The sequence below is a fragment of the Silene latifolia genome, chromosome 2 (assembly GCF_048544455.1).
Source record: "Silene latifolia isolate original U9 population chromosome 2, ASM4854445v1, whole genome shotgun sequence".
Lineage (NCBI taxonomy): Eukaryota > Viridiplantae > Streptophyta > Magnoliopsida > Caryophyllales > Caryophyllaceae > Silene > Silene latifolia.
The window spans coordinates 10,634,417-10,654,777 of record NC_133527.1 but is presented as its reverse complement, the minus strand read 5'-3'; the positions used below and the strand labels follow the sequence as shown (position 1 = coordinate 10,654,777).

Genomic DNA, 20,361 nt, shown 5'->3' with positions numbered 1-20,361 from the left:
ATATGACGATATAGCAATGCGAACGGAACCTCCAAATAGCCAAGGAGGAGGAGAGGACGGATACGATAGAGCGAGAATAAGATCCTCTATGAAAATATAAGAATTGCATTTTTACATATGTAATTTTTTTTTTAATTTATGTATTTATAAATATATATATATATATTAATTAAGTTTATCTTACTTCTTCATCTTGCTTCTTCATTGTTTTACTAACTAATTATGCGAACAATACTTAAACAAATAACATAATGGTCGATAAAAACACATACATGCAAAAGAAATAAATAGAAAAAGAAAATAATGACGATGAAACTAACAAATGTGGCGAGATTTACGATAAATACGTAACGTAATAGACGATGAAATCAACGTGTGGCGAGAAGATAAAGCGACGATGAGAAAGAGAGAAAGAGAGAAAGAGAGTGTGTGTTTTGTGTTTGTTTGTCTGTTGTGTTTGTGTTTGTGTATTAAGGGTTGTTTTTTGTTTGCAGAGACACATTTGTGTGGTTTATAGTATGGACGGTATTGACAACGGTTATTAAACAACAACCGTTGTGAAATATGTTTTAACAACGGTTGTAAAAAACACCCGTTGTTAAATAAGTTTTAACAACGGGTTTCAAAAATAACCGTTGTGATTACTTTTCACTAACTTTGCGCCAATTTTGCGCTAAAATTATTAACAACGATTTGTGCATGTGTGACCCGTTGTTAAAACTAATAACAACGGTTTTTATAACCATACCCGTTGTAATTTATTTTAGTAAAATTCGCGCCATACATTCTACAACGTCTATTGTGATTTTCGTGAATAATCGTTGTTAAAGGGGCGTTGTAGTTGCCTGGATTTGTAGTAGTGGTTGCAGTTGCTTTATCACACTTGTCGCGGCACGTTTTGTAACGTGCATATCTTTAGTTACACATTATTAAAAATTATAAAAATTTGATATTCTTATAGCATTTATGACGGTAAATCAAACAAGATCTCACATGATTATATTTTGTCTTATGGATTAAGAATAATATAAAGATGTCCTACGACCATGAATAGTGCCAAAAAGCAACTGTAACCTCTGGTTTGGATGGGAGTATAATTTATGAAAAGACCCTTCTTTTATTTAGAGATGGTCAATAGTACGGGTTGACCCCGCTCATTCTTATTTCAGAACGTCATATCCGTCTGAAATGGTCAGACGGATATCATTTCCTCTCACAAAAAACTCATTTAGGGTGTGAGTGGGAAAGCACATAGGGGTGTCCCAGCACCCAGGTGCTTCTCACTTGTGAGAGGTCTTATTGCGGTCTGAAATAAAGCGGTCTTAAACAAGATGGACTGTTTTGGCACTCTACGTAGCACGACCAATCCGCTCTCTTATTGGGCCGGTCTTTTACTCAAAAGTCTGTAGCCCAGCCTGGACAAGCCCACTCCCCTCACGACATTACGAGTCACGAGCCGGTTTGCATGCTAGAACCGACCGACTCTTAAAGAAGATCCATAAGATAAATTAGATTTCAAATTAGTTTGAATAATTGACCCGGACGCGGTCTTACAGTTACAGAGGACAAAAACTGAAGTGTAAGGCCTTTAGGGTATAATTGGAAAAGTAGTCATATTTGACCCAGATATGATTTCTGAAGCATATGGATATTAACACGTGTTGCAATTTTATTGGATGAATGACGTGTTGGGATGGAAACAATTGGAAGAAACCAAAAACTGCAAAATATCGTTGCGTCAGATTACTTTATCTTTCCCGTTTTACCCCTTGCTTTTCTACACGCAAACTTTCCGTTTTCTTTTGACTTTGTGATCAAGGAAGTCGATGTTTTTCTACACTTTACAAACTTTCCCGTTGCATAACAGTGTACATCAGCAGTACATTAGTCGAACTAAGTAACACAAGAATCAAAGATTCTTTCGTATAAGGACGTACCAAGAAACAACCGTACTACAAACAGTACTTCGTATGTAGATAACTTCTTGTATACTCTCTTCGTCTTAATCAATAATTTACATTTACTTTATTTTCTTCTTGCAAAATAAATTAAATGTAAACTATTCACTGAGACATAAAAGTACGGGGTATCGATTTTAACGATTGATGTATTGTTAATGGTGTCAAAAGAAGAAAAATTAGCGAGCATACAACTTTTTATACAAGTCCCTACACTCCTATCGTCGACAATAAGTCTAATCTTCGAATCCATATACTAATGGTAAATAATTCAGCTTCTGACTTTGAGTCGTTGAGGTCAAGGGTTCAATTTCCATTGTATTATAAGCTAGAGGTGAATTTAATATTTTACTTAAATAACCTTACTAAAATAATTTCTACCAACATCACTTTTTCACGAAGAGAATATCAAAACCATTGTAATATGGTTTCACCGACAATTTTATCATAAAACCGTTTTAACATGAGACTTGGATTTAATACTAGTGATGGGGCATATTCTGCACCCGCTGACCGAGTCAACATATTGAGCAAGGTCAAAAATATCCACAGCAAGTCAACATATTAGACAAATTTAAGACGAACTGTGTTTGTCAAGCATGTCACTGGGTCTCGGTGGGCAACTTGACCAGTAGGGAGACATATCCGCGTACTCATATCCAAGACCCCTCGGCATGGAGTCAACAAGGCGGTAGGCTCGCCATGGGTCCCCTCGGAGGGTAGAGCGATCTTTTCCACCGCGCTTGCCACTTGGTCACTACGTGACAAAAGGTGAAAGTCTATAAATACTCCACTTCTCTTAACGAGAAAAGGATCAAAAAAATATAACCTAAACTCACTATTAATCTGGTATAATCTCCCTTATCTCTCTACAATATACTTTGCCAAGTTACACACAACTTAATCCCTTTAAGTTTATTGACTTGAGCGTCGGAGTGAGTACGCTCTCACTGCCGAGCCTCGGTTTGTTCATTGTTTGGGAGAAAGAAAGGAAGAGTCAAGCAAAGTCATCATTCAACAAAGCTTACGTGGTCATAACACTGCTCCGTAATCACACCCGGAACAACTAGTTTTATAAATGACACTTTAATTATTGAGTAAGTCTCGTGTTAAAACCATATTACAAAGACCTTGATGTCCTGACCTTATTATGAAAAGTAGTAGTTGGTTGAAATTATTTTAGTAGAGTTATTTAGGTAAAATATCACTTGGTTTACAATAATAATTGTATAAAACGGTTTTATTCAAGAATTATTGTTGATTATTTTGGGGAAAATGATTTGATTTCAAAAAACTACTTTATCCGTACTTTCGGTAATTTTTTTTTTTTTTTTTATATTATACAATCATTTTATTAATTTTTGTACAATTTTTTTTCTTTGAATTATAACATCCAAACAATTATCAAAAACATAATTTAGTCTTTGTATAATTAACTTATTATTTTAGTCAAAATTTAGTCTTTGTAGTTTAATACTTTTCCAAAAAAGAAGAATTTGTGTTCAATTAAACCCTCCTTTTATTATCTATCCCCTTTCTTCTCCTCAACCAAATTCATTTCCCACCCACACACTTTTTATAACCCAAACCAAAACACAACCACACCCATACCCACAACCACAAACCACAACCACAACCACCTTGTGTTGGTTTCTTTCTTCTATGGACTCGCTCTTCGACATGCCTTCCGACTTCAGCGATAATGAAAACGACGTCATTTTGTCTTCCTACCACCACCACCACCAACACCGCAACCACAACCGCCGCCGTGCTTTCTCTCTCCTCCCTTGCCCTTCCTCCGCCTTCCCTGTAAGCCCCTCCTCTTCTCTTTTTCTCTCTTTTTAATTCCTCTCATTTTTAGGTAAAGCAAATAACTTTACCCATTTATGTGTTAATGTGAGACCGTCTCGTATAAGAATTTGTGGTCCGGGTCAGCCCTCCTGGTCTAGTCAACTCGTTCATTTATCCGAGTCACCCCTCCCGGTCTGGCGACTGGGCCAGTATTTGAAACGGCTTGTGACGGCCCATGTGTGTGGAACTGGTTTTAAGGTGTCAGGGGTAGTTTCGGTATTTCACCTTTTTAATTTTTTTTTTTTTAAAATTTCAGTTTTGTTTACTGAAAGTAGGTTTGAACAACCGTAGGAGTAAAATTATAGACAAATTCTCACTATCCGTCTATAATGAAAGACGGGCCAAATATAATACACTTTACTAATAGAGCAAACAACAAGTGGGGTGGGGTGGGGTGGTAGAGGCAAAAATGTCACCACTTTCCTTGTATTTGACCCGTCTATAGCAATAGACGGATATACCCATCATTAAATTTAGGAGTACTTATTTCTAAGGAGCCGATAACCGTAAAATATACTGTCACTTGTTCTATGGGTCACTTTTCGTCTTAAGTTGAGGACGGAATAAATATGACCTATTTATAAAAGGTAACCATTTTTTGTTAAAATTAAAAGAAAAATTCTAAGGTCCACCGGGTGTACAAGAATATCGTACACCATAACGAATGAGATGCCTTAATTTTTATTTTAGTAAGATTATATTCTTTTATTTATGGAGAATTTAGTCAATTTTAATATTTTCATTGGGTAGGGTGTACGATGACATGGTACACCCGGTGTACCCAAGAATTTCTCAAATTAAAATGGTCAAAATTGTCGTTAAAATGACGACATTTGACCCGTCTATTGCTGTAGACAAAAAGTGTTCGTCTAGAATGAGAATTTGCCCTTGTTTAGACTGATATCATTACTTCAATTCTTTTTAATATTGATTTTAGCTCCACATATTTAGAATATTTATTTTAGGGTAGTTATTATTTATTATTATTACTACTAGTGGCCGAACACGTATTTATAATTATGTGACGAAAATTTACAAGTGACAAACTATAGTGAAAAAAGAAAACACGACTTTTTTTAGGTAGGGGAGCGGGCGCTCCTACTATCCTTTACCTTTCACCATTGACATACACATTCACTCCGTATGACACTAATTTAGTCTAACATATAATTTAACGATCTTATTTGAGTTTTTGCGGTTTTTGAATGAAGAGGGTTGGGTTTGTCACAAGAGTAGCATGCACCAATAAATGTGTATAGTAGGGAGGAAAGGAAGGAAAGTCTAATTGATTGAATAGGATTAGTCCCCACCAGTCCACCACTACTGAAATGGACACTCAACAATCAACAAACACAAACAAAAGTGAAGAGAGTCCTTTGTAAACATGTGACACCACGTGCTTTGCCCCTAATTCCAAATCTCAATCAATTAAATCTCCCTTAATTCAAATTAAATCACACCCTCAATTATTCAAACCTTAACCTTTTGTGTTAGTGTGTGACAACTTTTTTTTTTTTTTTGGTTAGAAAGGGACCTACAACCGCTACCTTACATTATAGCGCATAACCCTGGAAATCATGCAAACCACGTATAACAGATAAGTCACTCGAGAGTGACATACTCGAAGAAGGCATAGCCTGAGGGTGTTAGTGTGTGACAACTTTATATTTTATAATTTATACATTCAACTAATAATTAGGAAAATAAGTAATAAGTGTATTTAAAGTACACTCCATAATAATCTCACCTAACCTTTTTTTATTTAATATTTGTGACCCTCTCTACCAGGGTTGCCGAATTCATAATACGAATAATTCGAATTCGCAATTCGGTCAAAATAGGGAATTCAATACGCAAAGTATTACAAAAAAAGCAATTCGCGAATTCGTAGTTACTAATACGCTTATACGAGTTCCTAATTACATTCTAAATTAGGATATTTTCATATAATTAATTTTTTGTTATAGTATTTTATAATATATTTGCTTTTGAAAATAGATCGTCTTACAGTGTGAGACTGTCTTATTGTAAAATCTGGGGAGCTGTTTATGACTATTAGTCGTTACTCAATGTTCCCAATGGAAATGTCCAGAATTTTAAAGTGTAAAGACTGAAAGACTCCCTAAAATAGGCGAATTCATATTGAATATTTAGTTTTTAATACACGAATCGAACTTTTAGAATTCGCTGATTTTAATATATAATTCGCGAATTAGTGCGAATTAATTCAAAAACGTATTGCGAATTAATACGCGCGCATCAATTCGCAATTCGCACCCTAGGTGAGCGAATTAGGTAACCCTAGTCTCTACCATTTATTGTCATTTGTGATTATATTTATAGTATTCTTGGTTCATGAACTTTTCTTCTATATTGGGTAGATTACCATTTCTTGTTTTAAAACTGTAGTTCATCCGGTCTTGCTTAAGGCGGTCTTACGTAATACCTACCGAAACCCTTTTCATTTCTAACATTATTTAAACAAATGGACCTTTTGTTGATGAGCAAGTATGAAATTGGTGAATTGCAGGAGATTGTGGAGGAAGAAGAGTTAGAGTGGATATCAAACAAGGATGCATTTCCAATGGTGGAATCATTTGTCGACATAATACCCAACCATCCAAGCATTTCATCTGCTGCAACAAGAAGCAATGATAATGGCAGTCATTTGAGTCCGGTGTCAGTGCTCGAAAACAGCAGTACTAGTTGCAGCAATAATAACCTTAACTTGATAGGAAGTGCTAATGGCAAATGTGTGGATAAGAGCTTAAGGGGATTTTTTAAGGTCCCCGGGAAAGCAAGGACCAACCGGTTGCGAAAGCGTAGAGGGGAGATGTCTGGAGAGCTGTTTCATTGCTGGGAGAAGGTTAAAGTGGGGCCGAAGAGGGTGGGCATTGGGAGGAAGTGTCTGCATTGTGGATCGGAGAAGACCCCCCAGTGGCGTGCTGGGCCCTCAGGTCCAAAGACCCTGTGCAATGCTTGTGGGGTTAGGTATAAGTCGGGCCGTCTTGTACCCGAGTACCGCCCTGCTAGTAGCCCGACGTTCTCTAGTGAGTTGCACTCAAATTCCCACAGGAAGATTGTGGAGATGAGGAAGCAGAAGATGACTGGAGGTGAAGCCTGCGAGTTTTAGTTAGGGGTGGTGTTAGTTTAGGATTATAAGACCGAAGAAATGAAGGAAAGTTAGGGTCTTTTAAGCAATGTAATGGATTTAGAGTAGTCTTGTTTTATCATATAATTTTTTCTCGGTTAGAGAAGGATTTCACAGTGAAAAAAATGTCATTTTTTAGGGTCCATTTCTTAGATGCAGTCTGTATGTCAGTGTGTTTTGAGTCATGTATTCTGTTTTAGAGTAGAATGAATAGAGTTTTTTTAGCCCTTGGTTTCTAATCATTTTTTTAACTTCTACCGTAGTTATATTCTTTGTTCAATTAGAAAAGTTTGTATGACCCTTCTTATGTACAAAATGAAGTCAGTTGGCGACTTAGCGTTGTCGTCGGGGTTTATGGCTCGTTAATTTGCATAAGTACGACTGTGGTACACAAGATCTGCTACTGTATGGGTCATTCTTCAGTCATAGCAATGATGATGACGATGAAGAAAATGTTTTCCAGAAGCTCAGGTTCAAACTGATGAACAATGGTTGCTGTTGTCTCAGAAGTTTTCGGTCTCTGAGGACTGCGCTGTCAGTTAAGTGGACCTGGACTGTAATTATAGGTTGGAGTTTAGATATTATTGTTGGTTTAGTGTGTGGCCTGTGTACTACATCCAACAGTGGTTTGTGATATCGGTAGTTTGTTTGTGGGATATATTTGCCTGATGTTGTCGAGTATGGTCTTTACTAAATCTTCTTGCTTTAGTTTGTAACTCTGTCAAACAATGATTTGTGATATCGGTAATATATTTGTGGGGATATAATTATCAGATGTAGTCAGGTATGGTATTCTCTCAGCAGAATACAATTTCCGGTACACCTCAGCTGGTTGGTGTTGCTGTAAGGCGGAATCTTACATTGATGGAAATGGTTAGGAGCATGTTAAGTAATTGTTCTTTACCCCTTTCACTATGGATTTATGCATTAATGACTTCAACCTTTGTTTTAAACCATGTTCCTAGTAAAGCAGTTCCTAAGACTCCTTATGAACTCTGGACGGGAAGGAAACCGAGTTTAAGAGACCTTCGTCTATGGGGTTGTCCAACAGAAGTAACGTCGTACGAGTATAAACCAAATGAAAAGACGCTAGATCCTAGGACAGTCAAAGCGGTATACATGACACTGTCCTGGACTCTTCATCTGGTAAATGGTGGCGTGTCACATTTTTCTAATTCTCTCTGTGCAGTAGGAAGTTTTCTAAAGTAATCGACAATGTGTTTGACTACCGACTAGGAAATTCATTGTTTTGGAATAGGCTGATACTTGCTCCGTGCAGTTCTCAGAGCTTGTGGAAAAAGTGTTCGTGATTGCATTCAGACAATTGGAGGTCTCCGGATCAGCTTTGGATGTTTCGTATCCTTTTTAAAGTAAATTGTTTGGCATAGTTTCGAAATGGAGCATTGCAATCACAGGTTATTAATAAGCATTCATGAACACTTACTTGTAGCTGTTTTAATGTTTACGAATTTTGTGTTACCAGTATCCTTGACAGATATTTCTTCTAAATGTTCCTGACAACAGTCAGAACAAGCAAGCTACATGACATTCGCAATGCTTGGCAGTCTGGATGGTGGCCGGTAAAAGCTGCCCTTTTAGTTATAGCCATGACGTCTTCCTTCTTCATCCCTTCGGAATTCATTCATTTATATGGTAAGTCGAGATTGTTTCCTGTTGGGAGACAATTAACAATGTTTATGACAAATTAACACAGTCTTCGCCTCTTTTAACTTGCTGCATCTCTAGATGGATACTATCATAATAATAGTGATCTTACCATTTGTTTCCGGGTGAATTTGCTCGTATAGGTGCAGGGGTAATTCTCTGAAACTTTAGCTCGATCTTAATAATTCTTCTAGAGCCTCTTCATGAAGTAGTAATCTTACCTTCTATTATGCTGGCAGTTCCTGTACATTCATTGCATTTGAGGAAGTAAAATTTTACATTATTCACCTTATGTTACTCGTTTTTTTGTTTCATGAGCCGGACAATTCAAAATGGTTATTCATGCGTAGGGGTTTTCCGTTTTCCTGCTTCAGCTGTTTCTGAGAATGTTTGTATTTATTTTGGAGATAAATGTTTAGTTGATAAAAAGTTACAAACTGCTTACGAGAGACTAAAAACTCCGAGTACTGCTTTCAGTGAGCCAGTTAAGATAAATGCAGTCTGAAGAAGGAAATGAAAGGACATTATGATTGGACTACTATGGATTAGTTTCTTCGGCCTCTCTATCGTCAGTGCAAGCTGTGCAACTGCTTGATTTTCAATATATTCAAATTTCTAAAGAATGGTTTCTGCAATGGTATCAGATTGCGGTATTGATAGTCTGGTTAATCCTTGCCTGTTTATATAAACTACAATCATTGCATTTGGTTATATATCGGCCTAGGATTAACCATACCTGGTCGACAACATTACCCTAATGTCTTAACGACAACAACATTAACCTAATGCCTCAAGGGCTCCCACAAATAATTGGGTGGGGTGTCGGATATACGCAACCTTACCCATGTGTTTCCAACACAAGAGGTGGTTTCTGAATGATCCATGATGAGAATTAGCTCGAGAATCTTAATAATGCCTGGCCTTATGTCTCTGTTAAATATGCGCTGCAAAACCACATCGTGACTGAACTGTCAAGGCTTCGAATTTTAACAGCGTGACCTTTTAGTTAGATTCTGTTGGTCGCATTTGTGGCGCAATGACCTTAACCAGATTGTAATGTCCTTTTCTAAGATCAAGTTTCAGACTTAGATTTAATACCGAGGTTTTGATGTTATGGTTGTACTCCGTAAAACCCTACTTTTATTTCTTAATACATCGACCGAGCTCAACTGGCTCGCATTCCCAAATCATTTCTTCCTGATAACGTAAAAAGAACATGATTTCAGATCAGTCTATCAAGTTCTCCCATTTGTTTGTCAATTTATTGCTAGTTTCTGAAGTAAATACCAATGGGATCTTCAACTTTCTCAACTTGATTGCATAATTCTCAAGTTGTTAGGTGGTCAATGGTACTAGCTGACCCAGCTCATGGCCGCTTTTGGCACGCCCTAGAACGGAGCGGCCGCCGGCCGGCTAGGACGGTCTTTGCTTAAAAAAGTCCCAGCCAACCCAATTTGGGACAGGCCTCGGGTCAATCATGAAGAAGCTTGAACAAGCCCACTTTCGCTCACGAGCCGATTCCGGGTCAGACATACTAGGTGACCTAGGTCCATCATTGAAATCGTATTGGGAACTTGTAAGATAAGTTCGAATTTAAAATAAATTTTAATCATATACCAAGTTTGATTTGGGCACAAATTCTTATTCAAGACGATCTGTTTTAAATAAGATTTAGGTAAATAGATATCAAATAATAAGATAAGTTGTCCAGAAAATGCCAAACACTCAGTTCTTACTATTAGCATGCTGTATTGTTTAGATCCATTTTACAAATAAACGGACCTAGCAAGGGCTAAGGGTAGAGCTGACAAGTCCGACCCGACCCAAACTCAAGAAACCCGATCCGACAGAACACGAGATTATTGCTATTCGAAACCGACCCGGTGATGATCGTAACCCGACAAGACCAGATAATCCGTGACAAGACCTAACCCGACCCGAATAAATTGATGACTCGATAATTATTAACCCTAATATCAATCAAAATAAAAGTGAATTAATATTTAGGTTGATACGTTTGACTTAAAAACTAAACTAAATAATGATAAAAAAATAAATTTAATGGTACAACATATAAGTAATGCAATAAAGTAACCAAAGTCGATAACAACTTGACCCAAACCCGACCTGACACAACATTTGACCCGAAATGACCGACGTCATAACGACCCGACCCGTATCTGACTCATTCTGAAAAGATAGGCTGACCCGAACCCAATAAAACCTGATCGATTTGACCCCAACCAAACCCGACCCGATTGCCATCTCTTGCCTCTTGGTGAGGGTATAGTTAGAAAGGTGGTCGTATTTGACCCCGCGTATCATTTTGGAAGCATACGGATACTGAAACGTGTTGTCATTTAATTGGATCAGTGACGTGTTGAGATGGAACCAATTGGAAGAACCAAAAAACTGCAGAACATCGTTGCATCACATTATTTTCTCTTTCCCGTTTTACCCCTTGCTTTTCTACACTCCCAAACTTTTTCTACACTTCACCAACTTTCCCTTTTGAAGACTCAAAGCTAAGTGTACATAAGTTGAAGTTTTTCTAAACATTACTCCTAGAAACTAATTGTACATAAGTTGAAGATTCGAAGCTACATAAAGATTCAAAGCTTAGTTCGTATAAGGACGTACCAAAAAACAATCGTACTATAATCCAATAGAAAGTATTTAAATGAATTATTATTATTAATTTATTACTATTCATGGAGTAATGGCGTAATTTAATTGAATTAATTGCGTAACATGAAAAATTAGTAGGTCGGGTCTTAATTTAAAAATGATACGGAGTAAATAGCAACGAGAAATAGCCATTTTTTGCATAGCAGTAAAACCAATGACTTGGAATTTTTTTTTTTGACATAATTTTACGAAAACGACAAAATATGTGTGTCGAAACTTGGTAATACTTGTATGAAATTAAACAACCAACTAGTGAAGAATTCATGGAAATTCTTACTAGACATTATTGCTTACTACTCTTATTGATTGAGACGAAGGGTGTATCACTTTTTTTTTTTTCTTTTTTTTTTTTTCCGTGGGCGTCGATTATTTTGCGAGTGCTATTTATAGACGTATAATTTTGAAAGGGACACACTAATTTTATTGTAAATTGACACCTTTTATAAATAAACCATTTTATATTATTATAAATATTCATTTTATACTTCGTGTACCATTTTTTACTCCAAATTGTAAAATCGAAACAATTATTAAATGATAGGGAGTAATTTGGTCAAAATTTAGATAGTTTTATCCAAGACATGGCAAGGTACATGGTACAATTACGCAACCCAAAAAAGAAGAAAATAATTAAAATTAAAGGGAAATGCTATATACAACCCAATGGGTTGTATTTAAGAAACTAAAAAAAGGAAATAAACACTTAATATATGCATTAATTACATTTATTCATGTGTAATTTATTCTCTAATTTGTAAATAAATACCAAATTTGGAAGGTAATTAAATGCTTAAATACAACCCATTGGATTGTATATAGCATTTCCCAAAATTAAAACCCTCATTTTTATTATCTATATCCCTTTTCTTCTCCTCAACCAATTTCATTTCCCACCCACACACTTTTTAAAACCCAAACCACAACCACAACTACAACTACAACTACAACCACCTTGTGGTTTCCTTGTCTATGGACTCGCTCTTCAACTTGCCTTTCGATTTCAGCGACAACGACAACGACAACGACAACGATAGCGGTAACGATAACGACGTCGTTTTGTCTTCTCACCACCAACACCACCACCGCTACCGCCGCCGTGCTTTCTCTCTCCTCCCTTGCCCCTCCTCCGCTTTCCCTGTAAGCCCTATTTTCTCTTTCTCTCTTTTTAATTTTACTCGGTTTGAGTGCGGTAAGTTTATTGAGAGACTGTCTCATGTTAAAATAATAATAAATTGAAAAGAATGAAAAATAAATAATAATAAGTCTCGTTTGTGACCGTCTTTTCAAAAAGACCTCTCACTACCCCTCCCCTACTTGAAGTTTGTGAGAGGTCTTTTTTAAGTGCCGAAAAGTGTCCGCTTTCAATGAGACCGTCTCGTATAAGAATTTGTGGTCCGTTCGAGTCAGCCCTCATGGTCTGGTCAACTCGGTCTGTTATCCGAGTTTGCTTTTGAGCGGACGGGCCGGTATTTGAAACGGCTAGTGACGGCCCATGTGTGAAACTGGTTTTAAAGTGTCAGGGGTAGTTTCGGTATTTCACCCTAATTTTCTTTTATTTTTATTTATTTATTTATAGTATTTTTTTTCTCCGTTTCACCTTAGTTACGGAAAGTAGGTTTGGAAAACCCGTAGGAGGAAAATTAGATAGGTCATTAAATTTTTGAGTATCCTCTATCGACAGGTGGAGCAATCTTCCGAATTAATAGGTTGACCCCTCTTAAGTTTAACTTTTTCATTCGTAAGAGTAATAACGTCTTAAGTGACGTAATTATTACCTGATTCTTAATACTACTAGTGACCGAACACGTATTTCTAGTCATGTGACGAAGATTTTCTAATTGACAAACTAATAAGCTCGAATAAAGTATTGGTTTGAATGGTTTTACACCTCCGTTATAAATTAATTTTTGCAATTGACTGATTTAGTCTAAGATAAAAAATTAACGATCTTATTTGAATTTTTACGGTGTTTGAATTAAGGGTGGGTTGGGTTTGTCACAAGAGGAGCATGCACCAATAAATGTGAAGTAGGGAGGAAAGTCTTGGTGATTGAATAGGATTAGTCCCCACCACTACTAAAATGGACACACAAAGTGAAGAGGGTCCTTTGTAAACATGTGACACCACGTGCTTTGCCCCTAATTCCAAATCTCAATCAATTAAATCTCCCTTAATTTCAAATTAAATCAATACCCTTTTCAATTTTTTGCCTTATTTATTCAAACTTTAACCTTTTGTGTTAGTGTGTGACAACTTTATATTATACACATTCAACTAATAATAATACTCCCTCTTATTCTACATAACCGTCCTATTGTGAAAATGGCACAAGAATTAAGAAAGTGAGTTTAGACCCCACAAAACGGACAATGGGACAGTTATGTGAATAGACGGAAATGGAATTGAATTTGGACCACACAACACTTACCAAAAATACATAATGGGACAGTTACCCGACTAGACGGAAATGGACAATGGGACGATTATCTGGAATAGGAAGGAGTATTAAGTAAATTAAGTAATAATAAGTGTATTTAAAGTATATTCCATCATAATCTCACCTAACCTTTTTTGCTTTATTTTTTGTAACCCCCCTTTACCATTTATTGTCATTTGTGATTATATTTATTGCCTTGTTGGTTCATCAACTTTCCTTCTATAATATTGGGTTGATTTCCAAATTCCCATTCTTGTTTTTTTTTAAGACGGTCTTAAGTTAAGACCTATCAGAACCCTTTTCATTCCAACATTATTTAAATCGGTCCTGAGTTCGCTGTCTTGACAAGTTAACAACTTAAGACTATTTTGCATAAAAAAGATGGAATTTTTGTTGATGGGTAAGTATGAAATTGGTGAATTTCAGGAATTTGTGGAGGAGGAAGAGTTGGAATGGATATCAAACAAGGATGCATTTCCAATGGTGGAATCATTTGTCGACATAATACCCAACCATCCAAGCATTTCATCTGCTGCAACAACTAGCAATGATAATGGCAGTCATTTGAGCCCGGTGTCGGTGCTCGAAAACAGCAGTACTAGTTGCAGCAATAATAGCATTAGCTTGACAGGAAATGGTAACAGCAGCTGTGTTAGTGGTAGGAACCTGAGGGGAATTTTTAAGGTCCCTGGGAAGGCAAGGTCCAACCGGTTGCGAAAGCGTAGAGAGGAGATGTCCGGGGAGCTGTTTCGCTGCTGGGAGAAGGTTAAAGTGGGGCCGAAGAGGGTGGGTATTGGGAGGAAGTGCCTGCATTGTGGGTCAGAGAAGACCCCGCAATGGCGTGCTGGGCCCTTGGGCCCCAAGACCCTGTGCAATGCTTGTGGGGTTAGGTATAAGTCAGGCCGGCTTGTCCCTGAGTACCGCCCTGCCAGTAGCCCGACGTTCTCTAGTGAGTTGCACTCGAATTCCCATAGGAAGATTGTGGAGATGAGGAAGCAGAAGATGACCGGAGGTGAAGCCTGCGCGTTTTAGTTAGGGGTATCGTCAGTTTAGGATTATATGACGGCGAAGAAATGAAGATTTAGGGTGTTGAAGCTATGTAATGGATTTAGAGTAGTCTTGTTTTATCATATACAGTAATTTTTTAGAGACTAGAGTAAGGATGCTCACAGTTAAAAAAAATGTCCTTTTTCGCGGTCCATTTATTAGATGCAGTCTGTATGTCAGCGTGTTTTGAGTCATGTTTTCCGTTTTAGAGTAGAATGAATAGAGTTTTGTTTACCCCTTGGTTTCTAATCATTTCTTTTTAGTTCTACCTTAGTTATATTCTTTGTTCAATTAGATTAGCTTGTATGACTCTTCTATGTACAAAATGAGTCGGAGTTGACTGTCGTCAATAGGGGTGTCGTCTATGGCTTGTTAATTTGCTTATGTATGACTGTTTTACATCAGACTCGCTATTTTGTATGGTGCTTCAGTCATAGGGATGATGATGATGATGATGAAGAAGAAGAAAAAGCGTTTGAGAGGCTCTGGTTCTAACTGGTGAATGGTGGTTGCTGTTGTCTCAGCATTTTCGGTCTCTGAGCACTGCGCTGTCAGTTAAGGAGAGGTGGACTGTAATTATAGCTTGGAGTTTAGATATTATTGTTGGTTTAGTGTGTGGCCTGTGTGCTACATCCAACAGTGGTTTGTGATATTGGTAGGTTGTTTGTGGGATATAATTATCGGATGTAGTCAGAGTACATTGTTTACTAATTCTCCTTGCTTAGTTTGTACTCCGTCAAACATTGGTTTGTGATATCGGTAATATATTTGTGGGATATAATTATCGGATGTAGTCAAGTATGATATTCTCTCCTTTCGAGTCAATACTTCTCGTTTTACTTCTTCTATGTGATTGAATGAATTGGAGTGAGCATGCACTCGAACCTGTCCTAAGTTTCTTTGAAGACTCGGAAAACTGCGCCACCAGATTTCAGCACCAGTACTCCTCGTTTTACTTCTTAGGACAATAATATCCGTCTTAAGATGAAACCAATTTTTTGTTAGTCCATGGGCATTATCATTTTGTCTCATCTACCATACTTAACTTGTTTTAAATTTAAAATGAATATTGTCGTCTTAAACAAAAATTTGCGATCTGAGAAACGATGTTGGTCTGAAAATGACTTGTTGCAAAATATCAAGATGGGAATCAAAATGATTCGTGGACATATTGATTAGATTGGAGGACAACCATGACTTTCAAATTAGATCCAGGAAATTAAATTGATCAAAGAATGGTGTATAAATTGTCCTCTTGTCCTCGCCATGTTATGTGGGTCTTCCATGTGTGTGCCATGAATTATTACATGATAACTCATCATAACTTTCTTATCCTATATTGAATTTTGTATTTTATTTATGACTTACTTGATTGTATCTTTCTTATTAGTTAATCTTGCTTAATATTTTCTTAAATTTTGATAGGTAATTCTTAATCATTATTCATTATACTACAACACAACTTGCTACAACGTCTTAATGACTTCTGCAAATTGCTGAGTAAAGGGGTTGGATATGCACATTTTTACCTTGTATTAGCAACACAAAAGTCACAAATATTGTAATACTCCACTGAATCGAAGATGTTTTTCGGGTGGGGTAGCTCATTGAAGATGTCCATCTATAGACTTAAAATCTGACTAGTGCTTAAAGGAATCGAAAGACTCATATCAACAAAATGCAATTTCTTTTCTGGTTATCCATGCATCAGAACTCCACAGTTAAGCGTGCTTGACTGAGAGTAGTCTTAGCATGAGTGACCCCCTGAGAAGGTTTCCGGAATGCGCTTGAGTGAGGACAAAATGCGCTGGAAAGGACTCGTATTGATATGTGGACCATGTATACAGGCTGACGAGCTACCGTGAGTGACCGCTCCCGACCTTAGGTTTGGGCCGGGGGGTTACCAATATGCTGTGCATGAATGACCCAAAATAAAAATTCCGTATTCTTAATCATTATCAAATTGTTATATATAAAACCACTTTAAGTGTAAGACAAGTCAAATTACAAAAAGCCTTTGTAAAAATAATTAATAAATTAGTAAAAAAAAATTTTTATTTTTAATAACCTAATACTCCCTGTTATTCGGAATAACTGTCCCATTTGGACAATGGCACGAATATTAAGGAATTGAGTTAAATAATGAAAGTATTGTATAGAGGTAAGAATATAAGAGAGTTAAATAATGAAAAGTTTATTAATAGGATGGGTTAGGGGTGATTTGGGTCGTAAATAAAGAAAAGAGTGAAGGGTAGGAAAATCATTAAACCTGTCCAAATATGGTAAATGAGACAGTTATGTGAATAGACGGAAATGACAAATGGGGCAGTTATGAAAATCAAATCAAAATAGAAATCAATTAAATGATTATTTTGGGCTATTATTCTATTGGCCCAGTCCTATGGAGAGTTGTAACTAGCATTGATAAACTTTTCACAAATTGTTGGTGTATGACTAACCTTCTAGTAAGACGGGCCCAAATAGAGTTAAGCCCAATTTCCTTACCTTCATCCTTTCTAATCTTTCCTTCCTTTTGATTGTGCGATTTAGGAACTCCACCCTTAAAACCAACGCATCTACGCTCAAAATTAATCGTCTTAATCTCATCCATACCATCTGGCTCGCCATCTCTTGCTCTAGTCATGTATTCATCTCAAAGTTGACAGTTTTTAACTTACGATGGCAAGTTATCATGCTCCCTGCCATTAAAACTAAGAATCATAAGTAAGCGAAACTCTTAAAAAACTGAGTCCGTTTTTGAAATAATGCTCAAAAATAAAATAATTGTCGTTTTGGGTCGGTTTTGAAAATAATTGTCTAAATGACGGTCGCGTAGACTCGATATTTTCGAGCCTGTGTCTAAGGGGTCAAACACGCCATATCCAATGACGGGTCTACTTTTAGTATGAAGTCCAGTAGCAATCTGGTAGCTAGGCTAAGGGATAAAATTAAAACAGCCAATACCTATGGCGTGTCTGTGCATTTTTTTTTTTTACATTTCAATCAATTTTCCGTCTTTTTTCACTCTCAATTACAAACTATCCTCCGTCTCTCCTCACAAAGACCCTAAGTGCGACACAACTAACTTCACCTCTCTCATCTTTACTCACCCCTCCCTCCTCTCCAGTGTGTCTTCGGCGTCTCTCCGGCGTGATATTGGCATTGCTGTTCAAATTAAACACAGTACATAATTAGCAAGGTAATTTAATTTCTTTTAACTTGTTTAATTACATCTTTTGATATTTGATTTAGCTTATTTTGTTTTCATTGTTGGTAATTATGTTGTTTTGTGCTTAAATCTACAACTTATATATGTTAATTAAGCTTGTCTAAAAAAACCCCCAAATTTCGAAACCCTAATTGAGTTGAACGATTTATGCATGTTAATTGTTATTTATTAGTTATGTATTTTGGGGAAATTAGGTTATAGTTAGCTGATTTATACTAAATTTGTTCAATTTTCTTGTATAGAATGGAAATTTGTGATTTTTCTCTTATTTGTTATTGGGATGGAGAAGTGTTGGAGCAAAATGGATGTACGTTATCAATTATACTCAAACTTAGTAGGAGAAAAAGGATTACGCATCTGAGACAGTACCTCAGACCTTGTAGTTTTAGAGCATATACACATTTTTTCTGAGCATATTACCATTTATAAATATTGTTTTTGAGCAATATTATATTTTTTTAGTGTAATGTTTTAGTAAATGTGCTCAAAACCTTTATACTAAAGCAGAATTCAAAAACTTTAAAATAAAACTCAGAAAATAAATAATAAGAAATAGTATCTCAGATGTATAGTCTATAAACTGAGTTAATAGCAAGCCAATCTGAGCATTCATGTTTTTGTAGAATTTGACATAAAATTTACCTCGTAATCTTTTTTATTAATTTCATTTCTCGTATTCTTAATAGAAAAGCATATACATTATTAGTTAAAATGATGTTCTTTATTCGTGGTAAGCTTTCTTTTTACGTCTGACAAAAAAACGAAAAAAAAGGAAAAGAAAAATCAGGGGTATATCATAGAAATCGATGTAAATGTTCGTAGATACAAAAGGACGGTCTAATCAAATACGGAGTATATTATTAGAAGATACGTACATTACATATGATTCCTAACACAAATTCATCTACATTTTTACTAGACTTAGCTTTGCTGTTGCTAAGGGTGTGGGAGCCTAGCTTGTTTCTCGGCTCCCCACCAATTTCATGTAAACTTTTGTTTTTCAATTAATAAAAGCTGCGCGCATCCTTCTATAATAATAATAATAATAATAATAATAATAATAATAATAATAATAATAAATTCATAATTTTAGTACATCATCGATCGATCACCTCCACCGGCATACCGTAACATCAGCCTTGCCATTAAACTTATTAAACCCATGCACACCCGTATTATCGACACTCCACATACATATATCGCAACATCTATGTATATCTCGATTAAACTCGTAAATGTCACAATTTTGCGAGTACCCTTCCCAAGAAAAATTACAAAAGAAAAGAGTCGTCCCCCAATAATTGACTCGGAACCTAAATTGATAACTCGCACCTTTCGTAATTACGTGTTCCCCAAGGTCGTCATCCTTAGACTTGCAATGAATTGTTAGAGGTACGTCGTCAGCCAAATTATGCGTTATATAGACCGTAGTTTTGGGCATTAGTGAATAACATATGGGAAGATCCCATGGCATACGGAATGCTTTACGCGTTTCGATCGGCATGCAAAATAAAGTAGGTACGAAAATTAAGCCGAAAATAAGAAGAAAGAAGGGATTTTTGGTGATTGAAGTCATTTTTAACGTTTGAAGTTGTGTTGATGAATAAAAAAGTGATACATGCATGCATGGTTTATAAGTAAGTTTTAGACACGGACAGTACACTTGATGTGTTGCATTATTACAATACTTGATCATGCGAAGTTATGGGATGAAATATTAGTAGAAATTATTCTAAGGCTATTAATTAGTATTGTTATTGATGGTACATGTTCAGTTATGAATATTAGGCTTAGGAATACCAATTTATGGATTATACCACCAGTTGTATCAATTGTACGGTGTAGAATTTGAGCTTTGTAATAAAGAATCCGAGTTTAAATTTAAAGAATACGAGCTTTATTAGAGATAATTATATCTTATTTCATACATTTACACATTAAAAATATAATTTTGAATAAGCTGGGAAAAATACACATAAATTCGATTTATTTTATCTTAATTGTACCATGCTCATATACAACTGGATGTATAATCGTACTTGTGCAGGAACACATCAAATGTAATATAATACACAACACTGAGCAATCAATGGAACCAAGCATCACACATGTATGGCTCATCTTATATTCTTAAGAGTTTGCTTGAAATGAGAGTAATTATTAAAGGAGTAATAGAGCTAAAACGAACTAAAAAATAGAGGGAAGGGATGGGGTTTAGAGATAGAGATGGATAGAAATTGGGAAATATAGTGTAATAGTTCCTCCATTAAGGGAGTAATTGTTCCCTACCTCTCCCTTCAAGTAATGCATCCCTCACCTTCTAATTTCACCCTAT

The 20,361-nt window shown here is 36.2% G+C and overlaps 2 protein-coding genes across 2 annotated transcripts; both read left to right on the top strand.

Annotated features, from left to right (window-relative positions):
* Positions 1 to 3,463: 3,463 nt before the first annotated feature.
* LOC141642243 (GATA transcription factor 1-like) lies at positions 3,464 to 7,199 on the top strand. The gene is made up of 2 exons (XM_074450968.1): positions 3,464 to 3,767; positions 6,340 to 7,199. Exons 1-2 carry the CDS (start codon positions 3,621 to 3,623, stop codon positions 6,940 to 6,942), a joined length of 750 nt encoding a protein of 249 aa, XP_074307069.1. The 5' UTR covers positions 3,464 to 3,620; the 3' UTR covers positions 6,943 to 7,199.
* Positions 7,200 to 12,133: 4,934 nt separating this feature from the next.
* LOC141642242 (GATA transcription factor 1-like) lies at positions 12,134 to 15,043 on the top strand. The gene is made up of 2 exons (XM_074450967.1): positions 12,134 to 12,450; positions 14,177 to 15,043. Exons 1-2 carry the CDS (start codon positions 12,283 to 12,285, stop codon positions 14,780 to 14,782), a joined length of 774 nt encoding a protein of 257 aa, XP_074307068.1. The 5' UTR covers positions 12,134 to 12,282; the 3' UTR covers positions 14,783 to 15,043.
* The last annotated feature ends 5,318 nt before the right edge of the window (positions 15,044 to 20,361 follow it).

Coding starts and splice junctions, on each gene's coding strand:
- LOC141642243 (XM_074450968.1), top strand. CDS start 3,621: ATGGACTCGCTCTTCGACATGCCTTCCGACTTCAGCGATAATGAAAAC. Junction 3,768..6,339: donor GCCCTTCCTCCGCCTTCCCT/GTAAGCCCCTCC, acceptor GGTGAATTGCAG/GAGATTGTGGAGGAAGAAGA.
- LOC141642242 (XM_074450967.1), top strand. CDS start 12,283: ATGGACTCGCTCTTCAACTTGCCTTTCGATTTCAGCGACAACGACAAC. Junction 12,451..14,176: donor GCCCCTCCTCCGCTTTCCCT/GTAAGCCCTATT, acceptor GGTGAATTTCAG/GAATTTGTGGAGGAGGAAGA.